The following is a 26,729-nucleotide window of genomic DNA, read 5'->3' as shown; positions in this document are numbered from 1 at the left end:
GTAGATGAGAGGTCAACACTTTTGCTCAATTTAACCTTTTGCACTTTCAATTCGAAAAAAAAACTGGCTTATATCAAGACCTTGCAAAAGACTGCTCATAATTTTTGGTATTGGATTTCATTTTCATACATTCTCATTTTAAGTTTTTCAAGTTTCCCCACGTATACATATACAATGTATGTTTTTTTTTTTTTAACTTGATGTAACTTCTGGATACCTACATAAGTATATGTAATGCCATTATTCTGTCACGTTTTTTAATGCTGACTTGGCCCTTTTGTTGTTGTTGTTGTTGTTGGGTTGTGCCACATTATACATACATACATAGATAGGAGCCAACCACCAAACCACCAAATGAGCTACAAGCGCATATTTATAGCCTCCAGATCTATTACATCATCGTCATCATCATTGGCATGATTGGAAATGTATGTATGTAAGGAACGGAGGGCTAGGCGAAGTCAAAAGGGCGGTCTCTAATCCCAAGAAGAAGAAAAAATACTAATAATAATAATAATAATAAAAAAAATAGAACGATGGAAAAAAAGAAATATTGGCCAATTCATTCGACTGCCCTGTGCTTCTCTATATCTTATCTTTTTTTTTGAATTGTAATCATACTGTATGAGTGTGTGTGTGTGTAAGTGAGTGTTGACTGCATTCTATGTACATACATATGTATATAGTGCCTTACTCACTCACACTCACAGTCCCTCTCTCCGTTTTTATGACTGTGCCTTTTTACTATGTAATATCTGTAGAGTCATTTCAACACCTAAACACATACATACATACATACATATATGAAGTATACGCAGTTACTTACTCAACATTGTCAACAAATAACAAGACGCTGTTATTCTCCTCTCATACTCATCTGAACTCAACCCAACCCAACCCAACCACCCACCCATCTAGCAAAACGCACTCTATCTTCAGATAGATAATGACAGTTACGATAGAGAAGGCAGAAGGCAGAACCCATTCCCATCCCCAAACCGGTCCCCGTCTGACAACTCGGCCTCCATTTACTAACTCTACCCATTGCCCATTGTCATTGTCTATTGTTGTCTTTGTCGTGGTGCGCCTTTGTTTCTAGATATTTGGTAATACTAATATATATACATATGTATATATTTACATCTACATCTACATACAAATATACAATTTAGTATGTAGTATGTTGTTGTAATCAACTGCCTGTGTGTTAGTCAAACACACATATACAAACAGACAGACATATCTGGCCATTTATTTCATGATTTCATCATCATTATCATCATCCTAGAATGAATGTCATAATTGCTAAACATAAACACCAACTCGAAATTGCCTTTGCCTTTGCCATTGCCCTCATGGCAATACAAACAACCGAAATAAAACCATATCATTGGGCAATTTTACCATATGCTGCTAAAATGTAGATACCCAAAGCAAAAAATGCAAGAATAGTACTAAATAAATAGTAACAGAGACTTTCTACAAAAGGGCCTTAAAAGTATACACGTTTTTATAAACGATCTCTAGAAAGTCTTCGATTTTTGCGATTAATCAATGTAGAATAATCGATAACCAATTGGTTTGACTCTTTTTGTTAGACTAATGACCAAATGTACTTTAGTTAATTTTGCTTAATTAATAGCTTCACCGACATTACATACACACTTACATACATACATACATACATGTGGATGTATATGTAAGTTTTATTCATTTAATCGATCGATTTGCTAATACCAATTCCATCAACGAACCATATCTCACGACTCGAGTTCGAGTGTCTCGATGATATACTTACAGTTCATATGTACTTATATAGGTAGATTTTCCATATCTACATACTCCTGCATTTATCTAGTGTGTGTGTGTGTGTGTCTGTGTGTGTGTGGTAATAGAAAAAGCTTTTTAATTGATAGATCAATTTCATGGAGCTGGCTCGTGGCTGGCGGCCCATTGGGAATTTTGGTTTTTTTTTGGGCTTTTGTTGTATTTATTTTGCTTCTCGTGTAAATGGAAAGAGCAGTAGCACTTATCGTATGCGATAAATGGAGCGGTGGCAATTGAATGGGGCTGCGGGAGGGGGTAAATGGGCGAAGGGCGGAACGGTGAAGTGGTTTGGAGCTGCTGATGGTTATATAGGTCGCGACATATGTGCTCATGGTCAGGCCCCAAAATTTTTTTTTTATTTTTTTGGTTTGCTAGAAGGGGGTGTTGGCGGTGTGTGTGTGTGTGTGTGTGTGAGCTAGTGCATATGCCTAAATATTTGATTGTATGTGTGTGTGTGTGTGTGTGTGTGTTGTGCAGCAAATGGCAAATGGCCCCAACCAACCATTCCAGTTACCCTCCATTAAAAACCCTAGCCACATATGTTTTTTTCTTTCCTTTTTTTTTTTGGTCTCTGTGTGTGTGTGTTTGTATATTTCATTTACTTGATAATATATATAATATTGAGACAGGTTCTGCTTGGGTTAGGTCTATGATGGATTGACTGGCTGCCTGCCTACCTGCTGGGAGGAGGAGGTTAAGTTCTTAGCCTCTTCCTCTTGCCCTCGAACTCATGAAATAATCTCCGTTTTTTTTGGGGTTTGGGTACATTGACCATTTTAGGATATATATTGATGTCATTTTACATACTATATATTCCTGATTCTGCTCTTAAATCTTTGCAAACTTTAAGATTATTATTATTCAATCTTATTTATTCAAATTTTGGCAAGAAAATCTTTCAGGACATGGCAACAATTTGTAGTGGTCTAAAAATGATTTTCGTATTTATATCTTTTAGTTTTCCCCAATTTAATTAGGGTATAGGGCTTTCGGTGTGGGTTGCTTTCTTTTAAATAAATTTCAAGTGCAGAATTCTTTTGCTTTTTGTTTTTGTTTGCAAGGTCAAAAAGCATTTGCCCACATGAAAGTCGCTGCTGCTATTTTTCTCACTATTCTCTATTTTAACTATTATTTATATTTATATATGTATATGTGGGTGTGCATGTTTTATCCACCCTCCCAAGAGTCCACCCCTGGTTTAGTGGGTTGGTGGATATCTATAGGTGGGCCGGCCAATAGGTAGTTAGGTAGGTAGGCCCCCCGGTATCCGGAAATGATGTGTTCAAATTTTTATTTATCGGTGCTCGTTTCGCATTTTAGTTTTAGCATTTATTCAGTTTGCCTCGTGTTGCCGCAGCGACGTCAAAAACAAGAAACAAAAAAAAAAAAACTAAATATATATATATATATATGTACATATAATGCGATATAAAAAAATTTAACGTGCCAATATATTTGCGGACTTCTATGCCGACACATCGAAACGAGGTTTTTATGATTAACAGCGCAAACAACAACAACATAAACGAAATAAAATTGTGTGCCCCCTCGTTTAAACCCCTTTAACCCACCACCCACCCCCCGTCATGGTGACCCGCATGTCTGCTTGTTGTGTATGTTTGTTCATTGAATGTTCTTGTGAAATTCTTATTAAAACGTTTTGCTTCTGTCTGCTTGTTCTTCTTCATTCTACCTCTTATCGCCGGTATAACACGTCAAATTGGTGGACATTTTTTTTATTTTATTTTTTTATTATTTTTGTTGGTTTGTTATTTTGTTTGTTTACCCCAATAACAAGACAAATGACACACTTATTATTATTTCTGCGGTAACCAAAAACAATAAACAAAAAAAGTTCTTCCTTTTTCTTTCCTTTCCTTTCATTCTTTTTTTTCATGTGTTTTTTGCGATTGATTTATTAATGTCAATATTGAATAGTGAGAAAGGCATTAGCCATTCGATTGCATCATTTTGTTAATATGCTTAAAGTTATTAAAACAAAAAGAGAGAGAAAAAAAACAGAATATTTAAAGTTAGAATTTACCTACAATTTCCTTAAAATAAAATTGAGTTATTTCAAGTGAGTATAAATTAAAACTTATATTGATTGGTTCTCTAGTTAATATAATATAACTAAATAAATATAGCAAAAGTTTGAAATAAATTTCGAAATCCTTTGAAAATAAATAGAAATTCTGTTAAAAGAATATCCCTAACATTGAGAAAAATTCAAGAATTCATAATTCTAAATACTTCTAAATGGAAATTTTTAAAAATATTACCTAAAACTTGATGTCCAGAGTAATAATGACTAAATGCTTTTCGATTTTTATTGATCATTGCACACGAAATGCTTTAAATAATTAACATGAAATTTTTATTTTCTATTTTAATGTGTTTTTTTTGTCGCTTTTATTGCAAACAGTTTTAATTGCAACATTTTTACTTTGACATTAAATGCTTGTCTCTGTGTGTGTGTGTGTGTGTGTGTGTCTGGGGTTATTGTCATTATTACCTTGAAAGTTGATTAAGTTCTTTAAAAATTTGTGGGTTCGTTTTAATGTGATCTTTGCTCTATCGATAACAATTTCGCTGCATTTCTAGGGCTGTTATCGATAAACTGAGAATGCATTCCTCCAAGGATGGAAAATCTGAAAGTTTCTTCCACTTGGTTATTAAGGGCATGCTTGAAACCCAACATTATGGCCCATTTTGTAGTGCCTTGCCTTGATTCTAGCGAAATCTTTTCAGGCCATCATCAAGAAAAAACAAAAAGCAAAAAAAAAAAAACTCAAGCACCACCTTTTCAACAATAATGACAAGTAAATTACGTGCAACAAATTGAAATTGAAAATGAAATTGAAATGTTTCACTTCGAGGGGTTCTCGAGTCCTTGGACCCATCAAGGACCGAAACCTGACAGAGGGTGGCGGGTCACCTTGCGTTTTGCTCGATTCCATGCATATTTAAAATTTTGTTACTGTTTCCATTTAGTTTAGTTTTGAGATGCGGGCCAACCGAAAATTTTCATTATCACCTCAAAAGGTTGGGCTTATTGAGTATAACGAGCTGGGGGAGGGGCTGGAGGTTGGGGGTTTGGGGTTGGGTAAAAATGTTAGGTGTAGGTGTGGGGCAGTGAACTGAAAAGTCGATTGCGTTTACGCCATGCCACGCCTCGGCGACCTCGCACAAATTTGTAAAAAGTCTGAGATAAATGTGTGCTACAAACAAATATCCAAATATATATATACATACATATGTATATATATCGTATAATGTATGTAGATTATTTTATCGCTTAAATTTTTGTTTTGTTTTTTGGTCAATACGCTTCGTTGCCTGTCGTAGAGTAGAGAAAAAGAGTCTGCCATGGACTCAAAAACTTAACTCGACTCGACTCTAGGGCAACAATTACAATTGTTAGGGCGGGGGCTGAAAAGGGTGGCGGAAAATCGCAGCCATGACTTTTGGCGCTAAGCAGCAGCCACAACAACAACAACAACAACCGGAGCAGTAGCATGATAAACAAAGTTTAGAGATTTCGACAAATATAATACGACGATACGAATAACATTCATGGCATTCATGTGCTACGCATTATTTTTATTTGGTTTTATTTCTGGATAAAAAAAAAAAAAAACAAAAACCAACACCAACAATTGTTGATTTTGCGTTGTGATAAGAGCACAAGAGAGGTAAATAGTTTCCATGCGTGTTCACTACAACAAATACAAATGGTTGCTTGGATTTCCTGAAGAACTTTACAAGAATTTCGAATTTCCAAAAGCAATTCATCATCTTTGGGTTAGGGTGCAGGAAACATTAAAAAACTTGAAAGTTTTTAAACTTAAATATAATTTTTAATTCTGATAAATTTAGGCGAATTTGAAAACAAAATCCGCAGTCTTGATAATGCCTTGAAAACGGAAACAAAAGGCACAACTAAATGCTTTACTTTGGGCACATTTAAGAACACTTCCAGCTGAAAACCAAGTGCTATAGTCCAATTTATCAGCAGCCCTTTCTAAAAATCTCCACCAAGAGATTTATTTTAAAATTTATCTCGAAATTGTCGCTAAAAATACCATTTAACTACATAAAATTAAAAGAATTTCGATTTCGTTTGTTAATTAATTTTTCATTTAAGAGGAAATCGAAAAGGAAAGGATGTTTCTCAACTCACTTCCTGGAGAATCCATTGCAGGATGTACATAGATCTAGGAAATTTTGTTATTCTTTATCGGCAAGAGAAACTTTTTCAAATCGCCCATCGATAGCATCAGTTTTGAATCGAATGTGGCTTAAACGAGACAAAGTATGGATAATGTGTTTCAATATTTATCGATATACAGATAAAATCTCTAGAGTCTAGACATTTGAATGTTCAGAAGAAGATCATAGCAAGCCATGCAAAAGTTTGGCATTAATATTTTGTCACCTAAAAGTGTAGAGCTCTTAGTAGGTCAACTAGACAGAACTGGTAAATATTTTAAAATTAGTATCTCTAGAGATATCCCAGTTAAGCTTTACAAGTGACTAAACACACACACACACAACGTAGGTTCTTTGTCTTTTGTTTTTGTTGTTTTTGGGTTAATACCGATCGTAGCAAATAATGTTGCCGCCACTACCGCCCGCTGTGGGGCGCCTATCATTTAGAGGTAATACTCCCGCCGACCTCCGTGTAGCATTTTTTTTTTGTTTGAGTGAGTTAAGTTACTGAGTTTAATCGACGACCCCCCACACACACACACACACACACACGCACAATCACACACATATTTATTTCCCTGGACTGATTACGGGGCTACCGTTGAGAGAGTGGGACAGAGACAACACACACAAACTGGCCGAGGAAGAGGTAGAGAGAGAAAGAGAGAGGGAACATACGACCGAACAGCAGCAACATAGCGATAACGTTTTTACAAAAACGATTCATTTGGGCTTTGCCTCTGTTTGGCTACGGTTTTCACAGGCAACCAAAATGACCAAAATAACATAAAAAGAAAGAACACCAAAAAAAGAAAAATATATACATATATACCAAAAAAAAACAACAAAAAAAGTATATAAAAAAAAAAAAAACAAAAAGCAACAACAAAGTTTAAGAAAGAGGAGAGTTTCCAACAAAAAATAATGAGAATAACTCCAAGCTCCAAGGTGCCAATAGCAGTGACATTCAAGTCTGATGATCTAGAACCAAATAAAAAACTAAATAAGCAACAAATAATAGTTAAACAAAAATTATCCAATACCAATTCGATTTGTTCCCTTTCCTCTGCCTCATCGATATCCGCATCGTCTTCGTTAACAACAGCAACAACAGCAACAACAACATCAAGTGGTAAATCATCGCCCACATTAAGAACAAACGTAACCGAAACCGAAACTTCAAATCCAAATTCACCATCGTCATCTTATGTGATTAAATGTATATTGAAAACGGCGCGTTTTATGTGGCAAGTGACAACGATACCCGCTAAAATTGGTGAAACCATTGGCACCCTTTATCGTTATGCACAGGATTCGGTTGATAGTTTTCTCTGTGTAGCTGGGTGAGATTTACTACCTAATGTTAAAACAAAAATAAAGAACAATTGACAATTCTCTGAGAACTGACACAAATGAAATACATACATATGTCCATAAATATATACAATATATATTCTTGAGAAAAAACTTGTAACTTGTTTTACTTATTAAAGTTTTGTTAATTTTTTGTTTTTTTTTTTGTATACTTACAGCAAAGCCCGTCGCAAGGAAAGGGATGGCGATCAAAGTTCAACAGATACCAAATTATATTTGGAGGAAAGCGTTCTAGAACGTAAATTACCTGAAGCTGATCTCAAAGCCCTAGTGGATCTTCCAGCTGGTTTGGATTACAATGAGTGGCTAGCATCACATAGTAAGTATATGCAAAACAACCCACTTAACCCCGCCTCTCCCTTCCGCCCCCACCCCATTCTTATTATCAAAAGTTGATTTTCACGTGATTTTTTCATACTTTATCGTGTGATTTATATGTGATTTAATTGGTATATATGTACATATGTACATACTAGATAATACGTAGTCTCTAACTATAGAGAAATCAGTCTAAATTTGTAGACATTTGAAAAGAATTTGTGATAAGCTCACATAGGTGATCCATCCCCTTAAGACATGTTTTCTGAAAAGATTTTAGGTATTCAGGTTGATTTGCATATAAATTAGGATTATCTCAAATACAGAAATAAACATATTCGAGCAGATATATGTATGTGTATATGCTTATACATATACATATATATAAATCAGTATCTCGGTATATACGATTGAGACACTTATCAATGGGACAGCAGGTGTTAATGTTTTGTCACTTTACATTGCGTTTTCGCTATCTCTTCCAGACACACTCATTCAGAATTATACTAAATATTGAAGAGTATTTATATATATTCTCGTTAGATATATCTAGAAATCAAATTGAAGGATTAAAATCCTTCTTTTCTTTTTTGAATTTTCGAATTTTAATCTATTTTCAATGGCAGATCCTTGAGGCGAAGAAAAGAGTAAATCACAAATGTCTGGTAACTTTTTGTTCGATGAATTCAATCAAAACTGACCCCCTCTAATTTGAATCCTAAGTAAGCTCTCGAATCATGGGACTGAATAAATCAAAAAGTAAAGTCTTTAATGTCAGAAAGAAACACGTTTTGTAATTGGATATCGCACAGGCACATCCATTCTGAGTCATTTTAATAATACCTAACTAGCTTAATGTAATTAAACACCTTGTTTGTTCGTGCCCCTAACAGTATGCAATTGTTTGCCAATTTGTCAATCTCTGTCAACGTGAATTAATTAGATACATGACTGCTAAACCCATTCGAACTTTTCTCCTTACACTTACACAGAGAGAAAGAGAGAGAGAGAGAGAGGAGAGAGATGCTTACATCACCATTGTCATCATCATCTGAATCAGAATCAAAAGCAATTTTAAGAAAATTACATCATCTTGTAAAACAATCACTAGATATGTATATATACGTATATATTTCATAAGGCACAGCTTTGACTTTTTGTTGACTTTAATGAGGCAAATAATTGGCAAATCTATCAGCAAATTAGTAGCTTCTGCTTCTGCCGTGAGGGTGATGATGATTATAATACTCATGATGAAGATGAAAATGATGATGCACACGTTTTCACTGCATCGATCTGTTCAAGGTCAAGACCCACCCAAAATTATCCAATCGCGTCCCCTCCATCTACCAAGAAAAAAAAACGAGCAAACGAGAATGAGTTCATACAACAAAACTGACAATCTCTATCTCTTTCGTATCTGTGTGTGTGTGTTTAATGCAATTTCTGTTGCTTTTGCTGACGTAATTTGCTTAAACCATTTGTGCAAATATTGAGTTGGCATTGACCTCTTCTCAAGAAGAACGAGAACACGACAGTGACGACGACGACGATGACAGCAATGATGATTATGATGAACTAAGCTTATCACTCATCGACTGCAAAAAGCGAACATATGTTCAAGGCCCACCTGCTGTTGCGGTTTATTTTGATTATCTCATGGGCTTAACTCGTAACTCCATTCCAATCCTCCAAAAGTATTTTGCGAGGAGAGTAAACTTTGAAGAAGGCTCAATCCTCCATGCAAAGGCATTATAGACTTCCTTAGATTGAATTCTGAGATCTCTTAAATTAACTTGTGTATATATTTTCATTATCTATTTGCAGCCCTGGCTCTATTCGAGCATGTGAATTTGGTTTATGGAACTATTAGTGAATTTTGTACACAATCCGGTTGCACAGATATGACTGGACCTGGCAACAGGTGAGTGAAGACGAATGAATTTACCTTAATGGAGATATAAATATTGATTGTGTTTGTTTTTTTTTTACAGAACGTACTTATGGTTCGACGAGAAGGGCAAGAAGACACGTGTGGCGGCACCTCAGTATATCGATTATGTGATGACTTTTACACAAAAGACGGTCAGCGATGAATCGATATTCCCAACCAAATACGCAAACGAGTTTCCCGGCTCGTTTGAGTCGATCGCGCGAAAGATTTTACGCTTGCAATTTCATGTGATAGCGCATCTGTATGCGGCGCATTTCAGAGAAATAGCGTTGCTCGGCTTGCACACCCATTTAAATTTGACATTTGCGCATGTAACCGCCTTGCATAGGCGTTTCAATTTGATCGATGAGAAGGAGACCGATGTGTTGCGTGATTTGGAGGTGGCATTGCGTCTAACCGATGATAGCAGCAGCAACAGTGGTGGACAGCAGCAGCAGCAATCCAATCATCAACAGCAGCAATCCCATCATCAACATCAGCAGCAACAGCAACAACAACATCAACAAGATGCTGGTGGACTGTTGCCGCATGAAAATACTAGCAATGCAACTTGCGATCAACAGCAGCCACACAACAACAGCAGCAGCAACGGCGGCAGCACCAACAGCACCTCCTCATCCGAGGCAATGCCTCATGTCAATTCACAAAGCAACAATAGCCACACCACAACACCCTCAGCATCGCTGATCGATGGCGATTCGGCATCGCCACCAATTTGCACGCAACCGGAGGCTGGTGCCTCATGTAAGCCAGCCGGCAGCAGTGGCCTATTAGGCGGCATATTGGGCGATCTGACAAGCGGTGAATTTGGTGATACAACACGCTATTGCACCTCGGCAGTTCCTCAGCAGGTGGTGGTGGCGGCACCGGATGCAACTGTCACCGGCATGGGCGGTGGGGCATCGTCTATTGCTGTTATGAATAATGGCACTAATCTGCTAACCGGCGGTGCTGCTGCATTACATTTAAACTTTAGCAACAATAATAACAATAATCATAATTTGAATCATCATCACCATCATCACCACCATCATCATCATCATCACCATCATGGCGGTGGGCATCATCATCAGCAAGCGGCAGCAGCGTCCTCAACAACAGCAGCGCAACAGCAGCAGCAGCATCACAGTGGTCTAATACAATGCAATGCGGCGGGGGCGGGGGCGGGCCCAGCAGTTTCTGCGGCATCAACGACAACCGCCGCCAATTCAGCACCGTCGGCATAGTCTGATCAGCTAAGATATAAATTGAATATATACCATATATGGCAAATAGCAGCAGCAGCAGCAGCAGCCGCCGTAGCAGCAACATCAGCTGGCAACCACCAACAACCAACAACAACAACAACAACAATAGTAGCAGCAGCAGCAGCAGCAACAAACAAACAAACAAAAAAAAAAGAACATTAGAAATACTAGTTTTACGCAAAAATGTTATTTAATGTTATTACATCTATGATCCTAAAGTTGAAAATATTGTAAAAATAAACAACAAAAAAACAAAAAACAAAAACGAAACACTAAAAAGAGAGCAAGCAACAGCAACAGCAACAAGAACCACAAAATGCAACACAGCAAAAAAGAAAACCAAAACACACACAAACAAAGTAATTTTAATGTGCAGAAGAGAAAACAAACAAATTCAATATATACATACATGCATATGTATATATATGTGTATATTAGGGTGCCCCACGATGAATTCAGATTCGAAAGTCCTTTTCGTTTTTCGAGGGATCAATGAAGGACATTCCCCTTAGTCTAAGGAGAGTTGATATCCCTACACCTTTCCTCAAAACGCATATCCTTATAAACCTTTAAATCTGTAATGTATATGCAATGCCATCGGATAATGGTAAACCCAATGTCAATGGGGTTTATAGAGATCGTTCAGTTATATTATAATACCTTTACACGGTTTCGTGACATTTTTTAAAGAAATATGATATTCATTTTCTCTGGAACACCCTTAATTAATGCAAACGATCGCCCATATACGTACGTATGTAGAAATCAATTGAGCCCTCGGCTTAACATCATAAGGTGGACAAATAAATGTATATATGTACATATACACGAGTACACTACGCAGCAGTTTGTTGCAGTCGATCGATTCGCTTTTGACTTTGTTTTATGATACCGAAATGCCCAACGTCATCTGAAAGTTGATATTGTCAAAGAATCAGCCCAATCAACTCTTCTGCAAATTTTCAATCATTCAGTTAAAGATATATCTATATAGGCTTGTATTTCAGTTAGGGCTTAACAGAAGGAAAATGCTTTGCATTTAGATTCTTATTGGTTTGGTCAGAGGATCCTAGCCAGTGTTTAGTAATGAGTTGTATAGAGCTCTCCTTTAGGTGCTTGTTCTAAAAGGCTTATGCCTTTAATTTAAAAATGAATTAAAATACAAGTCGTCTGCTTTTTAGATTTCTCATGAAACATTTGCTACTCTTCTATCGTAAATTTTTACTAACTTTTAGTGTTGGCTAATGAGAGATAATGGTGAAGTGTTGCAAAAGCATGTGGAAAATAATGACGCAAAAGGTCATTGGGTATTTTTTTTTTTTTTGTAGTTCCATAAGCTGGTATAGCACGTTGATCTAGATGTGTACTTATATATAACCCTATATATATATATATGTATGTATATATATATATATATATATTTGTGTGTGTATATACATATATACAAAAAAGAGCTGAGCCGCAAGCATAGTGTTTAGAAAATTTTTGGCGCTTATGCTTCATTCACAACACAAAAGAAAACAACAACCACAAACAAAAAAAAGCTAGACTATAAAATCTATGTGAGATTGAGAACATAAAATATACATATATGATATAAAAACAAAAAGGCATAGCCTTGAAAGGCGTAATACAAAAAAAAAAAAAAAAAAGAAAGCAAAAGAGCAGAAAAACTATAAAAGAAAAACAAGAAACTTGCAAAACACTTTTAGTTAAATTTTACAAACCACACACCATTTCCATTTCCACTAGATCCACAAAAACAAATACCTAAACAAAAGTTGACAAAAATCTAAAAACTATATACTATTGATTATATATATTTAATGAATTGTTCAAGTTTTCGCTTTACATCATCGAACAACACACAAGCAGCTAGCTAAACATTTTCACTGACTCTTCGATCAGACAAAATCTCTTCTCTTCACTTTTTAAAAAATAAATATTAAACTACCGAATTTGTTAGGGCACAAAAAACAAAAGAAAAAAAAAAAAAGTTTCACACTTTTATCCCTGCTTCAAAAAGTTCAATTTACCAATTCACTTCATATATATATATATATATTCAGATCTGTATTAAGAAGATTGCTCAAAAATCATCAAAGAAATATAAAGACGGACAATTTATTTTGTCCTTAAACTTTTGCTTCTGCACTCAACACTCACCGACTACCATAAATGCCCTAAAAACTCACACACACACACACACACACACACACATACAAATTGTTAAATTAAAGGAAAATAGCACTTATCTTGTACTTGTACTTTGATAATGAAAAATTTTCAAAAGAAAACAAAAGTAAAAATATGCCTAAAAGTATGCAACACAATGTGAACATTTCCACTTTGAGATCTTAAAAATATGCAACCTATATGGCCAATCGATTTCAAGTAGTTTCTATATCTATTCCTGACAGTGAAAACATCCTTTTGGATGGACATTGCCCCGCCCCTTTTTTAATCGTAGGAAAAGTGACAAAATTTGCATCTTAAGTAAAGTAGTTGGCAAATTAATTCGAAATCTTCAAACTTAGAAAACTCACCAGATGATCCTTCTATTTATGGTTATATTATATATACTTCCGATGCTTCAAATAGTTTTTATGTGCTGAAATTGAAAAACAAAAACCAAAAAAAGGTGAGTAGAATTATTTGTCTGGTCATTTCTTTGGGGCACTATCATGGGTAGCATACTTTTGGCCCAAAATAAATTCAGCTAAATCATAATAAATATATATGTATTTGTATATGTATATTGTATTTTTGTATCTGTGTATCCTGCCGCCTTTTCAATTAATAGATATTGTAGCAACAACAACAACAAGAACAACAGCAAGTAAAACTAATTAACTAAATGGCAATGAAGCAAATTTACTTTAAAACTTAACAAACTGAGACACACACACACACACACACACACACACGGACGGACACATGGAAACGAAGATGGAGACAGAGGCAGAGATAAAGCCAAAGAATTTCTCTCTTGTAGCATTATTAGAGATATGTATATGTATATGTTTAGTAACTGTAAAACTATATGTGCGTGTATGCGTGTGTATTAAATAAGTAATGCAATTTCACCATCCTTCAACACAAAAAGACGAAAATAATGTAAAAAAAATTATAAATAAAACTGCAGAAATAAAAACTGTCCAGGCTTAAGCTACACACCGACACACACACACACCAACACCCACCCACACACACACACACACACACACAATTCAATTGTTAATCGCGAAACAAAAGGAAAACCAGCGGAATGGAAATCGTGAAGGATATAGAAACTATATAAGTAGTCTCTCGAACAGATGGTCAAAAATATATATTGTAGAAATGACAAAATGCAGCAAACAAAAACCACAACAAGTAATAATAATATTAATAAATAAACAAATAAAAACAACAAAAAGAAAACAAAAAAATAAAAATTAAAAATGAGAGCATTTTATGAAACATAAAAACAACAAAAAACAAAAAAATCAATAAGAAAAATAAACTGTTATGTTCAATTGAAAATAAAAGTAGGCCTTGTGTTTCTTCTGTCATTTAAATTTTCAATACCCCAAAACCCTTTCGGATTCATTTCAGTAGCAAGTCACATCTAGAGTGAAAAACATTAAAAAACTTTCGGTAAAATGTAGTAAAAAAATAAAACAAAATTAAGTAAAAAGTATAAAAAACATTAAAAAAACAAAAAATATTTCCCGGTAAGTGAATTCGCCTGTCGCATTATTAGAGTTTTTGGCTTTGATGAGCTTCAGAGTACGTAAGGTGCATTCGACTTTCGGCCATGTAACTCTAGCCGCGTTTAAACGTAAGAACTGAATGAAAGTTTCCGCCTCATACTATCCCATAGGACAGATGTTTCGCTCCACCCGTTCCGAAGTCTTCATTAGAGGGTGCAAGGAACACTCGTCTGTTAAACTCGGTGACGGGAGCAACGAGAGCATTAAAAGATAAGCTAGCCACGCTTCTATAAATCTGGAGTAGGACGAAGAAATCTTCAAGGAGATGGCAATAATCCTTCGGACAACCTGAAGAAGTAACGACCAGCACAAATGGCCTGTTTTCCGGCAATATATCCATGTATGGTGGCCGCAGTCCATTTTCCTCCATTTCCAGCTCCGATTCGGATTCGACTTGTTGAGGTCTGGACTTAACCTCGCAGCCTCCCATACCGCAAGCCTCTATCATGGCTCCATCAGATGACGTGCTCGGAAAACTCTCCTCACTGGATTCGACAACATGTTTGAACCGAAAAACTCACTACCTTAACCAGAGGACTGGCTATCGAGAACAATGGGTGAAGGAGAAAGAGACGGTTTGCAATATATATAACTTTTATAGCGTCAATTTTTTATTTGCTTGCCAAACCTGTCACAGAGCAACGTAATGCAAATAATTGTATGCTTATCAACCTATTTACAGTTCTCTCGGTTATCCAGACTGTCCAGTTTCTCATACATAAACAGAGAAAAAGAGAGAAAGAGAGAGAAGAGGCCGACCCTCCCACTAATAAAATGTCATTTCATTTCGGATAAGCATCTTATGCTTAGTTGTCGTCGTCGTTGTCGAAGCAAACTCTCTCAATTTAGTTGAACACTGAACTTGCGACGGAACGGAAGTCTTTATAATGCTTCTTGGAGCTATATGCCTACTTCTGATTCTTGTGGAATCCACCGATTTTTGTATAGGTCAAGTGCCTGGTCCACCACGTACACGATATGAACCAAATTGGGCCAGTCTGGATAAGAGACCTTTGCCCCGTTGGTATGAGGAGGCAAAAGTTGGCATCTTTATACACTACGGTGTCTATTCAGTGCCTAGTTTTGGTTCTGAATGGTTTTGGACCAATTGGCAGAGTGAGTATTGGCAAGCGTTTAATATTTCCCTTGGATTTACATTTATTTACATATCATAGATCTACACAATCCAGAGTATATACGTTTTATGCAACGTAATTATAAACCAAATTTCACTTATCAACAATTCGCCGAGGAATTCACAGCCGAGCTGTTCAATGCCACACAATGGGCGTTGCTTTTTAGAGATAGCGGAGCCAGGTACAGTCTTCACTTCACAACTCTACAAGAAGAACATTGGGCATTGGGACATTGGGACTGTTGTGCCCTACTTGAGGGGTCTTTTGGGAATTTCGAGGATTGAAATTGAATGTCAGTCATCGAATAGTTGCATCAGCTAAAGATGATGTTAATTCTAGATAATGGGCTACTCTGATCGAATGTGATCAGATCTGACTATGTTAAGCGGAAATGTTGAAGATATCCGCATCAGGTGTTACGTTAGCGGAATCCGGAAACAATAACGGAAACAATTTAGTGGGCTTGATAGGCAGAGGATGTTGCGGTTTCTTTAGTCGATAACCAGGTGTCAGATTCTTCCATTATTGATCTTTCCTCTGAATCTAATAGCGAAATAGCGATAGACAATCCGAATTAGATGTAATTGAAAATTTCGTCTATTGAAAATAGGTACAAACATGTTGTCGAATCCAGTGAGGAGAGTTTTACGAGCACGTCATCTGATGGAGCCATGATAGAGGCTTGCGGTATGGGAGGCTGCGAGGTTAAGTCCAGACCTCAACAAGTCGAATCCGAATCGGAGCTGGAAATAGAGGAAAATGGACTGCGGCCACCATACATGGATATATTGCCGGAAAACAGGCCATTTGTGCTGATCGTTTCATCTTCAGGTTGTCCGAAGGATTATTGCCATCTCCGTGAAGATTTCTTCGCCATTTTCCAGGATTATAGAAGCGTGGCAAGCCTCTCATTTAATGAAGTGGCTCCCGTAACGCAGTTCATCTGACGAATGTTCGTGGCAGCCGCTAATGAAGATACAATGGAATGGGTGGAAAGAAATATTTGTTCTATGGAGCAATACGAGGCCATAAGCCTTATTCAATTCCTACGATTAACCTAAAGAAGCTAAAGATGATGTCAATGCAAGATAATGGGCTACTCTGATCGAATGTGATGAGATCTGCCTATGTCACAGTCATTCTTGATGCCCAAAATTCCAATTCAAGCCCATTTAATCCCTTTTGGATTCACCGTTGAATCATAAGCTCTATCAACTATCTTATACATTTTCTCAGATATGTTGTTTTGACAAGTAAACATCATGATGGATACACCCTGTGGCCTTCAAAACACAGTTTTGGCTGGAATTCCATGGATGTTGGACCCAAACGGGATATAATCAGTAAGTACACATGAACAGAGTAATTTAAAAGAAATCTTATCCAACATTTTTCATTCCATTTATTTCCAGAGGAACTATCTGCTGCTGTGAGGGAAGTTAGCGACCTGAAATTTGGTTTATACTATTCACTCTTTGAATGGTTCAATCGTTTGTGGATCGATGATAAACTACACTTGTTAATGCAACAAAATTATGTAAATCAAAAAGTTCGACCCGAACAAATGGACTTGGTTGAACAATATTTACCCGATGTCATTTGGTCTGATGGCGATTGGGAGGCACCAGCCAAATATTGGAAATCCGAGGAATTCATTGCATGGCTCTATAATGATAGTCCTGTCAAGGACACGGTGGTTACGAACGATCGTTGGGGTTTTGGTACAGCTTGTCAGCATGGTGACTTCTACAATTGTGCCGATCGTTTCAATCCTGGCGTCCTGCAGACACATAAATGGGAGAATGCATTCACCTTGGATCGCACCAGCTGGGGTCAGAGGTTCGACGTGACCTTGTCGGATTTTATGAGTTCCAAGGATGTTATCAAGGAAATTGTCAGCACTGTGAGTTGTAATGGTAATGTCCTAATCAATGTGGGACCCACCAAATATGGCACCATCTTACCGATCTTTGAGGAACGGTTACGTGATATGGGCCGTTGGTTGAAAATCAATGGTGAGGGCATCTACGGCAGTACTCCATGGATCTATCAAAACGATTCCATAACCCCGAATGTTTGGTATACAACGAAACGGGCTTCGACTGACACAAAGACCACTGTCATCTACGCCTTTGTTCTCAACTATCCATATGATGACAATGAATTGGACATTTATCCCCTAGGCAAGGATGTATACACTTTTCGAAATATTCTTCTAACCGGTTTTTATGTTGGCAAGGATCAACTCTTAAACAAAACAAACACTCAAATAATTATGCTTGGCATGGAGGATACCAAAATAACGGTAAGAAATATATTTGTGAGATTCTTGAACTATTTTCTGATATTTGGCATTCTTCTTTTTGCAGTGGACGTCGCAGGATAATAAACTACATATTGTATTTCCTCCCAAAAACCGTATAGACAAACGTGGATTGGACTATGCTTGGACATTCAGAATAACTATTAACTCATAAGCAGTATTTGAATTTGCAAGGATGTACTCATTTTTCAAAATATTTTCCTAGCTGGTTGGATCAAATCTTTGGCAGCCATCAAATCTTTAACAAAGCAAGAATAAATGAACCGATTTTAACGATTTTTTAAATTATATGAGACTTTTACTTGTTTTGTTTAATCAACTTTTCAGGGTGGGGGCCCTCAAGGTGCTTAGTCCTGATAAATGGCTGATCTGGCAAAAATTTGTTAGGACCAAGAATGTGGCCATTGGATGTGACGACAAAGAGGATAGAACATTTTGCCTAGATAGACTTGGCATTGCAGTAAATGCAGTTTACATGCCTGTTCTGATGGTGGGGAAAGAAAGCTTTAAAAGCTTGTAAAGCTCGCCTTGGTCTACCTTTTGAGCCAGCATTTTTTGGGGCCGGCACTCGATCGTTGTTATTCAACGCCAATAGACGCGTTTCGTGTCGGATCGATTGGTGTGTGTTTGTGTCTGTCTTGAGGTTCTTTTCTTGACGGTTTCTTGTTTCGGTTTTTTTGGTTTTTCTCTCCTTTTTTTTTTTGGCGGCTCGCGACAATATTTGGATTAATATTTCGATCACGTAATGGATTATTGAATGAATGAATTCATCAAAACAAAATGCTTATGTTGATGGCATCTTGTGTGAAACCAGGACACACAAATGAGAGATGAAGCGAAACGAAAGTGTCTAGTGATATATAACAATAATGTGAAATGTCTTCAAGTTAATATATTGGTATACACTTTTTTTTTTTTGCTGTGGTACTTTTTTGTTGTTGTGGCCATCAAACTGTCATTTAATTGTAAACCTAATCGACGAAGAATCTGCGCTTTTGTTGTGTGACGGAGAGGAGAACGAGGAGGAAGAAGAAAAAGATACTGGATAATTTCAATGTGTATTGAATTCATGTTTTGCGGCATTTGCAAAAGGTACGAGATCCTATTTATACCCACTACATAATACCACTTACTACTGTGGCTAATGAGTACTCTCTATGTGTGTGTGTGTGTGTGTGTTGTAGCTCATGTGAATGACTGAAAAATGCATTCATGTAGATATCTATCTGCAGGATTGGGGAGCGGCACACATACTCGATTCGATTCAATTCAAACTTGTCTTGACTTGGCAAGGGCAAGAGCAAAACCAAAGCCAAAACCAAAACCAAGATCAAGTATGTAAGGATGCAATTAGTCACTCGGAAAAAAGAGAAGAAAAAAAACCAATTGACAGGCCCACCCATTTAAGCCAGAAGAAGATTGCATTTGGATTAAAAATCTTTTAAGAGACAATCTCTAGTTAAGATCCCCAGAACGAAACACACTATAGACTCTTCTTCATCTTCTATTCCAAATTGGGCATATATTATTCATAAGAAAAGCGCAAATTTTATGCAATCATCGTGAAGGACCTTTTCTTGAAATGCAAAACAAAATGAACACAACAAATTCCACGAATTCACTTCGTAGGTGGCTAAAAAAATAAAGATACATCCAAAAGATACATATAGAAACATTTGCAGTCATTGCACCTGGAAGTCACTCATATGCATATACATATGTATACGAAAGAGACAAGAAGCCAAAAGGCAAATGGCCAACAGAGCAATTGTTGCTGGGTGGAAGGGGCGGGGTAATGAAAAAGCCTGGCGCCGAAACCTGAACTTCTTTTGTCAGACTCTACTTAGAAATGTATTTTTTTTCGGGGTCTATTAACCTTTTCCAGGTGTGGTCAACCAACCCTCTCTGCTACCCTTTTTTTTTCTGCTGATTGCACACATCATTTCTTGTGCCTGGGCATTCCCATTATATCAATTTGCAAATTGAATTCTTTAGTTTTTTGTGTGTTTTGCCATATTTTGATTTCGTTTTCTCTTTTCTTGTGTGTGTGTATTTTTTTTTTTTTTTGGTTTTGGTGTAGAGTAGCCTATGACGAAGACAAATGGATCAGAGTGGCGGTTTAGAGGTCAGCAGCAGCAGCGATGGCGGCCCAGATGTCGGCGGCGGAGCCATCGGAGGAGGAGGAGGACAACCAACACAAATTACCTCAATTGATGGCTTCTTCAATCGGAAACGTGGACGACCGCCAAAAAATCGTTTTGTCGAGGTCTACAAGAGTGTAAGTACTCAAAAGACATAAGATAATCATGCCAATAATATACTTAGCTATTATTTTGAGAAGCATTTGGATTTCTTTTGGACATATTCAAGACTTCTTGAGTCCTTTAAACTTGCTAAACATAACTTTTATGTCTTGGACGTGTTCGGAAATGAACATTATTCAATTTACGTGAATGAAAGTAAAGTATTGAGATCAAACGGATGTTCGATTCTCAAACAAACTGGCATAAAGCATGGGGAATCAATGTTGACCTCCATGTCTACTAATTGCCAAGAATAGCTGTTAATATGTGTGTAGAATGACATCAATGTAGGGAAATGTATACAAATGTGTGTGTGTGTGTGTGTGTGTGTGTGTGTACCTCTATATAGTACATGCCTATAATAGACAATATGCCCTTATTCCTTTTTGGGGTTGGAGGTTTGGTTCGTTTGTTGTTTTGTCTGGCGGCCTAATATTAGGAATTTGCACCTTGCCTGCCCTCCTCACCTCAACGCACTTCACCTGATCGTACCGCAGCACGCGTCGCGTAATGTCTCGTCGCGACGCATCGCATCAAATCGCCTTCGGGCAATTGACGGCAAAGAGGGCGGGGGTGGTAGCCCCTAATGCGGCATTTTATTTTGCTATGTGCCTTGCATCTTATTGAGTATTTCTTTTTTGTTTTTGTTTTTTCTCTTTCGGATTTGGTTTTTGCCATATTCGTCATATTTAATATTGACAACAAAGTGTTTCCGCATTTATTTCACGACGGCCCCTTCAAGCCCGAACGTTTTGTGCTTTTTTTAACTGTCATTTTCATAATTTCTACATATTTTTTGTTGAATTGTTTTTGTGAGTGTATTATTGAGCCCAGTTTTGTTGTTGTTGTTGGTGCAGCAAAAGAGGCAAGGCAAAGGCAGTCACACACGCACTTGTGGCTACGATTACCCCAGCCCACGCAACCAAAAACAAAATTTTGTAGTTAGGGTATCGTTTTGACTTGTATGACGACAAGGGCGCAAGGGGGTAAGAGAACTAGGCAATAGTGTCTGTGTAAATCAAAGAGAGAGAGAGAAACAACAAGACAATTTGAATAAATATTTTTATTTTTCTTCATTTTTGTCCATTGCCATTTGTGGTATTCTTTCTTTTCATTTAAGGGAATTTGTACAGACTGAGCATTTGGGAGGAGTTCGAGAAGGAAAACGGTGTCGGTGAAATGGGCACCAGTTGATTCCATTCAATTTTCTTTTTCGAGGGAAATGCAATTGTTCTGAATTATTCTTTAATGTGTCATGAATTTTTCATAGAAATTTGACATCAATATGAAAGGAATTTCGTAAACAATTAGCAACTGTTAAACCAAGCTTAAAGTTTTCTTTGAAAGGCCTCAGAAGCCATGGCTAGAAACTGTTGGCTTAAACTTTGTGTTAGCTTAAGTTAACTTTACAAATAAAATGATAATAAGTCTTTTAAGTTTGACTTTGTTTTCAATGCGAAATCGAAATAGATGTCGGCTCTCTTTAATGACAGAGATTATCCCATGTAAGTTGTTGGACTAAGTCTCGACTAGTTTATTACTATATTTGTCTAATTCTCTTTAACATGTCTATAGAGATATTAAGTGGTTCATCTATTGATCATAATAGATCTTTAAAGGAAAGACCACAAAAGGGAGTTAACTATATTTTCAAAGGAATAAAGTCTTTGAACTTTAAAATCTCCATAACTCTTCCTTAGGCAAGTTCTTTGCCAAGTTAATAGCGATTCCTTAAAAAATATTCAATTTCACGTATCACAATTTCTGGGGACAAGTTAAAGAGAGAGAGAGAGAGAAGATAGAAAAATAATCTAAAATTATGTTGATGGCAAATATCACTTAAATTTCTTAACTATTATATACTCAAGATAGTCATACTTTCTTAACTATTATATATTAGACACTCAATCCTTGAATTAAGAGTATTTTAGGCGGACAAGAAGGAAAGAGTGCTAAAGGGCGGAAAGAGAGAGAGAGAGAGAGTGAGTGAAGTAAAGTGCTGCTGGAATGGGTCATTTTGTGGCTCATATTCACTTTGGATTTAAATTCATTCATTCATACAAATTCTATATAATACTCAGCGACGCCTTCACATAGCACCGACAAGTACAACAACAACAACAACAATAAAAGAAACAATAATAATTATAATACCCTACACACAAACAGGCACAAATGTATTGTATTTTTTATCAAATAAGGTGTGTGTGTACTTATATGTGAAATATCCACATATGTCCGTGTGTATATATATATCTGTGTGTGTGTGCCACAACTTATCAGGTAAAGTCAAACTCGTTTCATTATATTATTGTCTTTCAAATGAAAAAATGTTTTTTGTGTAATTATTATGAAAATTGTAAACAAATTGTCGCCTTAAATACCCTAAAAATAATTATTGAACCTTAAACTCTGAAGAGCATTTAAGAAAAGGGTATCAAATGTTTAAATTTATATGTATTTGTTTTATATTTGGGTAATGCGAATTGTTTTTCGCCTTCCTTAATGGCCATAACTTTCATATAACCAATTATGGGTTAGAGTATCCATTTGTTGGCATTCCAAAGCGATTTAAATTTCAAGTGGTTTCTCTTTTTTTTTATTTTTTTGTTTTTTTGTCATTTTTGAATAATTTTATTATTGATTGAATGCGTGAACAAAATTTAAATAGTGACATTTTGGGCCAACAACAACAAAAATTGACGGATAAAAAATTGAAGAAAAAAACATTAACAGTAATTTCGGAAATAATAAACTGGTTGCCACTTTACCTTATACCTTTCATATATCTATGACGCGCCCAATAGCCCGAATGCCGTTTCCATTTCCAATTACCAATTTCAAATTCAAATATGTATGTGTACCTGGCCTGGAAACTAGCTCTTTCTCCCTCTCCTACTCCCCTTTAGGCCCAACATTCACCGCAAGCCATATTCACTAGCTTCAAACTGGAGAGAAATGAACAAAATCTTGGCTCAACAACAACAACAACAACGATCCTAGTCCCTAACGAAAGTGGCTTTTTGGAGGATCCAGTAACAGATCTCACCTCACCTCCCACCAATCGGAATCGTAAGAAATGTCGCCTAACAGAGACAACCCGATGCCAGGTGATGGCACATGAGAGGCAAGAGCAAGTCCAAGGATTTAGCAAGGATTCGGTGACCACGGATCGTTCTCCCTCAACACCACCGCAAGTGAGTGAGAGGAATGGGAAATCTCTCAATCGTATAACTCTATTTTATTTAATTCTTTAGACGATCTCACCTGCCTTGGTTATGGCGCCCTCAAAGAAAACATCCTGCAAAATTCTAGAGCGTGTTTCAGGTTGAGTTTTGAAAAGAGAAATCTAGAATTTGTGAATTAGGGGAAACTTTGCCCCCCAAAGTATGCAACGTTAATACTCATCATTATAAATGTATTGAAAATAATGAATACTTTTGTCTATTGCATACTTTAAGGAGCAAATCGAGCCCCGTTTACAGATTAAGTGTGGCTAATTCCTGGCTAATTTTCTCAATTATTTTACAGTTGTTCGGGCAGCTGGCACTTTTTATCCAGAGAATGCTACCAGCTCACCGGCCATGCCAAATCACAGCATGCAAGAGGCATCATCCCACATCCAACTTGCTGATCAACCCGAAGATCTAAGTATGCGTCCGACACCAACAACAACAACAGCAACAACGAGTCAACCAATTTCCCAAAACAACCCACCAAGAACACCACCAACACAACCACAAGCAAACCCAGGAAATGGTCTTAATCTTGTACAATTTAAACAACTTATCGATCTATATCAGCGGCAAGTTCTATTGCCTAGTTTTCTGGCTGCAGCCAGTCAATCCCAAAATAATCCCATCCAATCGATGGATATGCGTTTACTACTCGAGAATGCAGCCCAACAGAAGCTAATGTTAATCAATGCAGCAGCAACAGCAGCTGCTGCTGCAGCGGCGGCGGCGGCGTCGTCAGCCGCGGCGAATGCAACAACACCCAACCAGACATTGAGACATGAGACCCTTAATCAAGTTCCGGCCATGCCAAGACCCACAACGAAACGAACACGTGTCGAGGATATACCAACGGGTTATCTTAAATTTCGCTTCAATGAGGATTGCAGCTTTGAGCAATGTGGCTATCGGAATCACCAATCACATTTCCATTGTAATCGTCGGGATTGTCATTATAGCTTTTGCGATAAGACACGATTCGTTCAACATACAGCACGACATGAACGCATGGATACGCTAATGGGTGATGATTTTCAGCAATATCGGGCCAATATGCAATGCGGCATGGCCAACTGTTGCTATGCGACAGCAGCAGCAACCGCAGAAGATTCATCAGGTGGGTAACAACTTCTACAATATTGAACTTTCCCCAAATAAAAGTAGCCTCATCCCTTAATTAGAAACTTTAATTTTTGGCCTTTGACGATTAGGATAATGTTAAAACTTGCCAAGGAATGTGAAATTAGTGAAATTTGGCGCCTTAAAGTATGCAATAGTAGCCGAAAAATAAATTTTTAATTATGTATTGTATTGAAAATATGGACTAAAAACCATTTACTATTAGGATCAGTTCGTTTTAAGTACAGATTATTTTAAATGTTTCTTATATTGACGGAAACTGAATTCAACTAACAATTGCATACTTTAGAAGGGCTTATTACAGCCAATTTGCACCACCAAATGCAAGCACTGAACAATGACACCAAAAACTAGTAAAACTTTTAACACAGATCTTTAATACAACTTTTTCTTTAAACGGTTTTTGGTCCTACTTTGCTTTTCATTCTTAAGAAACATTTCATTTTATTGACTTGCGTTTATGTACTATAGAGAGATAGAGAGAGTGATACTAAAATTGTGTGCACACTTTAGGGCTTAGGTTTAAAATATTCTGAAACTGAAAACATTTTTTCCCCTATCTTGTGCCACTCTCTCACTCTCGTGCTCTCTCTCTCTCTCTCTCTCTCACTGTATCTAAGCAGCAGTAAACAATATATATGCATATGAACCCTAATCCATTTCAATCTCCATCTCAATTTCTCATCCAACTCCCAATGCCAATGCCCATGCCCATTCCCATTCCCTTTTAACCTTAACCAGATGCCGTTGTTCACAAGAAATCATCGCATTTCCATTGCCGTAAATGCGATTACGTCTGCACCGATTCAAACAAAGTGGTGGCCCATCGCCGTTTGCATTTACGTTTGGAATATGTACGAGCAGCTGGTTTCCGTAAAGTGGCCAGCAATGAGATATGCGATTCATCAACGACCTGTTCCTATGCTCTACGACATACACACTACCATTGTGTCACCTGTGATGGCAGTGTCCTCTCTCGGGCTCAATTGGCCTCACACAAGCACAGAACGACGACGACGACGACGACGACGACAATGTTAACGGCCACCGCGGCGACAACAAGCTCAATTAGCAAGGATTTGTTGAACGCAGAGAATGAGAAGGAGCAGCTCATCATCGGAGCAACATCATCATCCAACTCTCAACAGATGGCCAACTGATTGGAACTTGAAGACTTATCCTTAAGATTAGTACAACTCTTATTGGGCTATGAGTGTCAACATATACATATACATATCTAAGTAGTAAAAATTGCACAAAGGTTTTAAAAATTATAAAGCGAATAGAGAAACTAAACAATAAAACATAAAAGATGCAAGAGAAAACCAAACCATATGGAATGAATCACTGCAAACATATGGCGTATAGTTTTACATAATCAAATCAGTGGATAACAAATGAACGACAACAGCGTGAAAATACATACATAGAATGTCAATCATTTAGCATTCAACTTTAAAGTGGCCCCTGTTAAGAATTGAACTCCTCATTGCATACTCTAGGGGGCAAAACCCACCTTTCCAAACATTTTTTACTTTCTAAGCAAAAAATAAAAGCTTAAGCAATGCAAAAAGCACCACAGCATTTAAAATTTTTTGTCTCTCACTCAAAATCTTATTTCTACAAATAATGTTTGTTAAAATTTCTTCTTTTTAAATTAAAGTTTTGTGAATATTTTCGATACCAGTAATTGGATAATCCTTTTGGGTTTAAACTTTTCAATCTCTTTTGGAGAGTACATCCAAAAGTACTAACAATACAGAGTGCCGGGGCTAACTTTGAACGCACCGAAGCTTATATACCCTGTTTCAGCTGTGTAGCTCCTACGGTCTACGAGGTGTTTGCCCTGACTCAGACGGACGGAAAGATGGACATGACTATTTAAGCTCGTCTCGTCGAGATAATCA

At 37.0% G+C, this 26,729-nt stretch overlaps 3 protein-coding genes and 1 long non-coding RNA gene across 9 annotated transcripts in view; all 4 read left to right on the top strand.

The window, feature by feature from the left end:
* Nucleotides 1–14,462, top strand: part of Mob2 (MOB kinase activator 2) — a 49,243-nt gene extending 34,781 nt beyond the window's left edge. For 3 of the 5 annotated variants that reach the window (XM_068292363.1, XM_068292361.1, XM_068292359.1), the window contains 3 exons: nucleotides 7,572–7,732; nucleotides 9,559–9,655; nucleotides 9,726–14,462. In XM_068292363.1, the coding sequence (XP_068148464.1) occupies nucleotides 7,572–7,732; nucleotides 9,559–9,655; nucleotides 9,726–10,911 (1,444 nt within the window). In that variant the 3' untranslated portion in view covers nucleotides 10,912–14,462. Of the gene's footprint in view, nucleotides 1–3,525; nucleotides 3,533–3,765; nucleotides 3,908–6,285; nucleotides 7,383–7,571; nucleotides 7,733–9,558; nucleotides 9,656–9,725 lie in introns of those variants that run through there. The other 2 variants (XM_068292362.1, XM_068292360.1) reach the window with 2 other exon arrangements.
* An 88-nt stretch (nucleotides 14,463–14,550) lies between these two features.
* Nucleotides 14,551–14,941, top strand: LOC137579005 (uncharacterized). The gene is made up of 2 exons (XR_011032778.1): nucleotides 14,551–14,648; nucleotides 14,798–14,941. It is a non-coding gene; the product is annotated as an uncharacterized lncRNA (long non-coding RNA).
* A 633-nt stretch (nucleotides 14,942–15,574) lies between these two features.
* LOC137579143 (putative alpha-L-fucosidase) lies at nucleotides 15,575–18,434 on the top strand. Its single transcript, XM_068292844.1, has 5 exons — nucleotides 15,575–15,803; nucleotides 15,863–16,004; nucleotides 17,060–17,166; nucleotides 17,236–18,128; nucleotides 18,193–18,434. Exons 1-5 carry the CDS (start codon nucleotides 15,575–15,577, stop codon nucleotides 18,298–18,300), a joined length of 1,479 nt encoding a protein of 492 aa, XP_068148945.1. The 3' UTR covers nucleotides 18,301–18,434.
* A 470-nt stretch (nucleotides 18,435–18,904) lies between these two features.
* On the top strand, nucleotides 18,905–26,301 carry LOC137579060 (uncharacterized). 2 transcript variants are annotated; one of them, XM_068292742.1, is made up of 6 exons: nucleotides 18,905–19,238; nucleotides 20,232–20,424; nucleotides 23,359–23,646; nucleotides 23,707–23,776; nucleotides 23,981–24,799; nucleotides 25,564–26,301. In XM_068292742.1, exons 2-6 carry the CDS (start codon nucleotides 20,248–20,250, stop codon nucleotides 25,980–25,982), a joined length of 1,773 nt encoding a protein of 590 aa, XP_068148843.1. In that variant the 5' UTR covers nucleotides 18,905–19,238; nucleotides 20,232–20,247; the 3' UTR covers nucleotides 25,983–26,301. The 2 variants fall into 2 exon arrangements, with proteins under 2 accessions (XP_068148843.1, XP_068148842.1); XM_068292741.1 differs by having other exon boundaries at nucleotides 18,906–19,238; nucleotides 20,227–20,424.
* Nucleotides 26,302–26,729: the final 428 nt, after the last annotated feature.

The sequence above is a fragment of the Drosophila tropicalis genome, unplaced genomic scaffold (genome assembly GCF_018151085.1).
Source record: "Drosophila tropicalis isolate 14030-0801.00 unplaced genomic scaffold, ASM1815108v1 contig_694, whole genome shotgun sequence".
NCBI lineage: Eukaryota > Metazoa > Arthropoda > Insecta > Diptera > Drosophilidae > Drosophila > Drosophila tropicalis.
The sequence above is the reverse complement of the archived record's forward strand: the minus strand, read 5'-3'. Positions and strand labels throughout refer to the sequence as shown.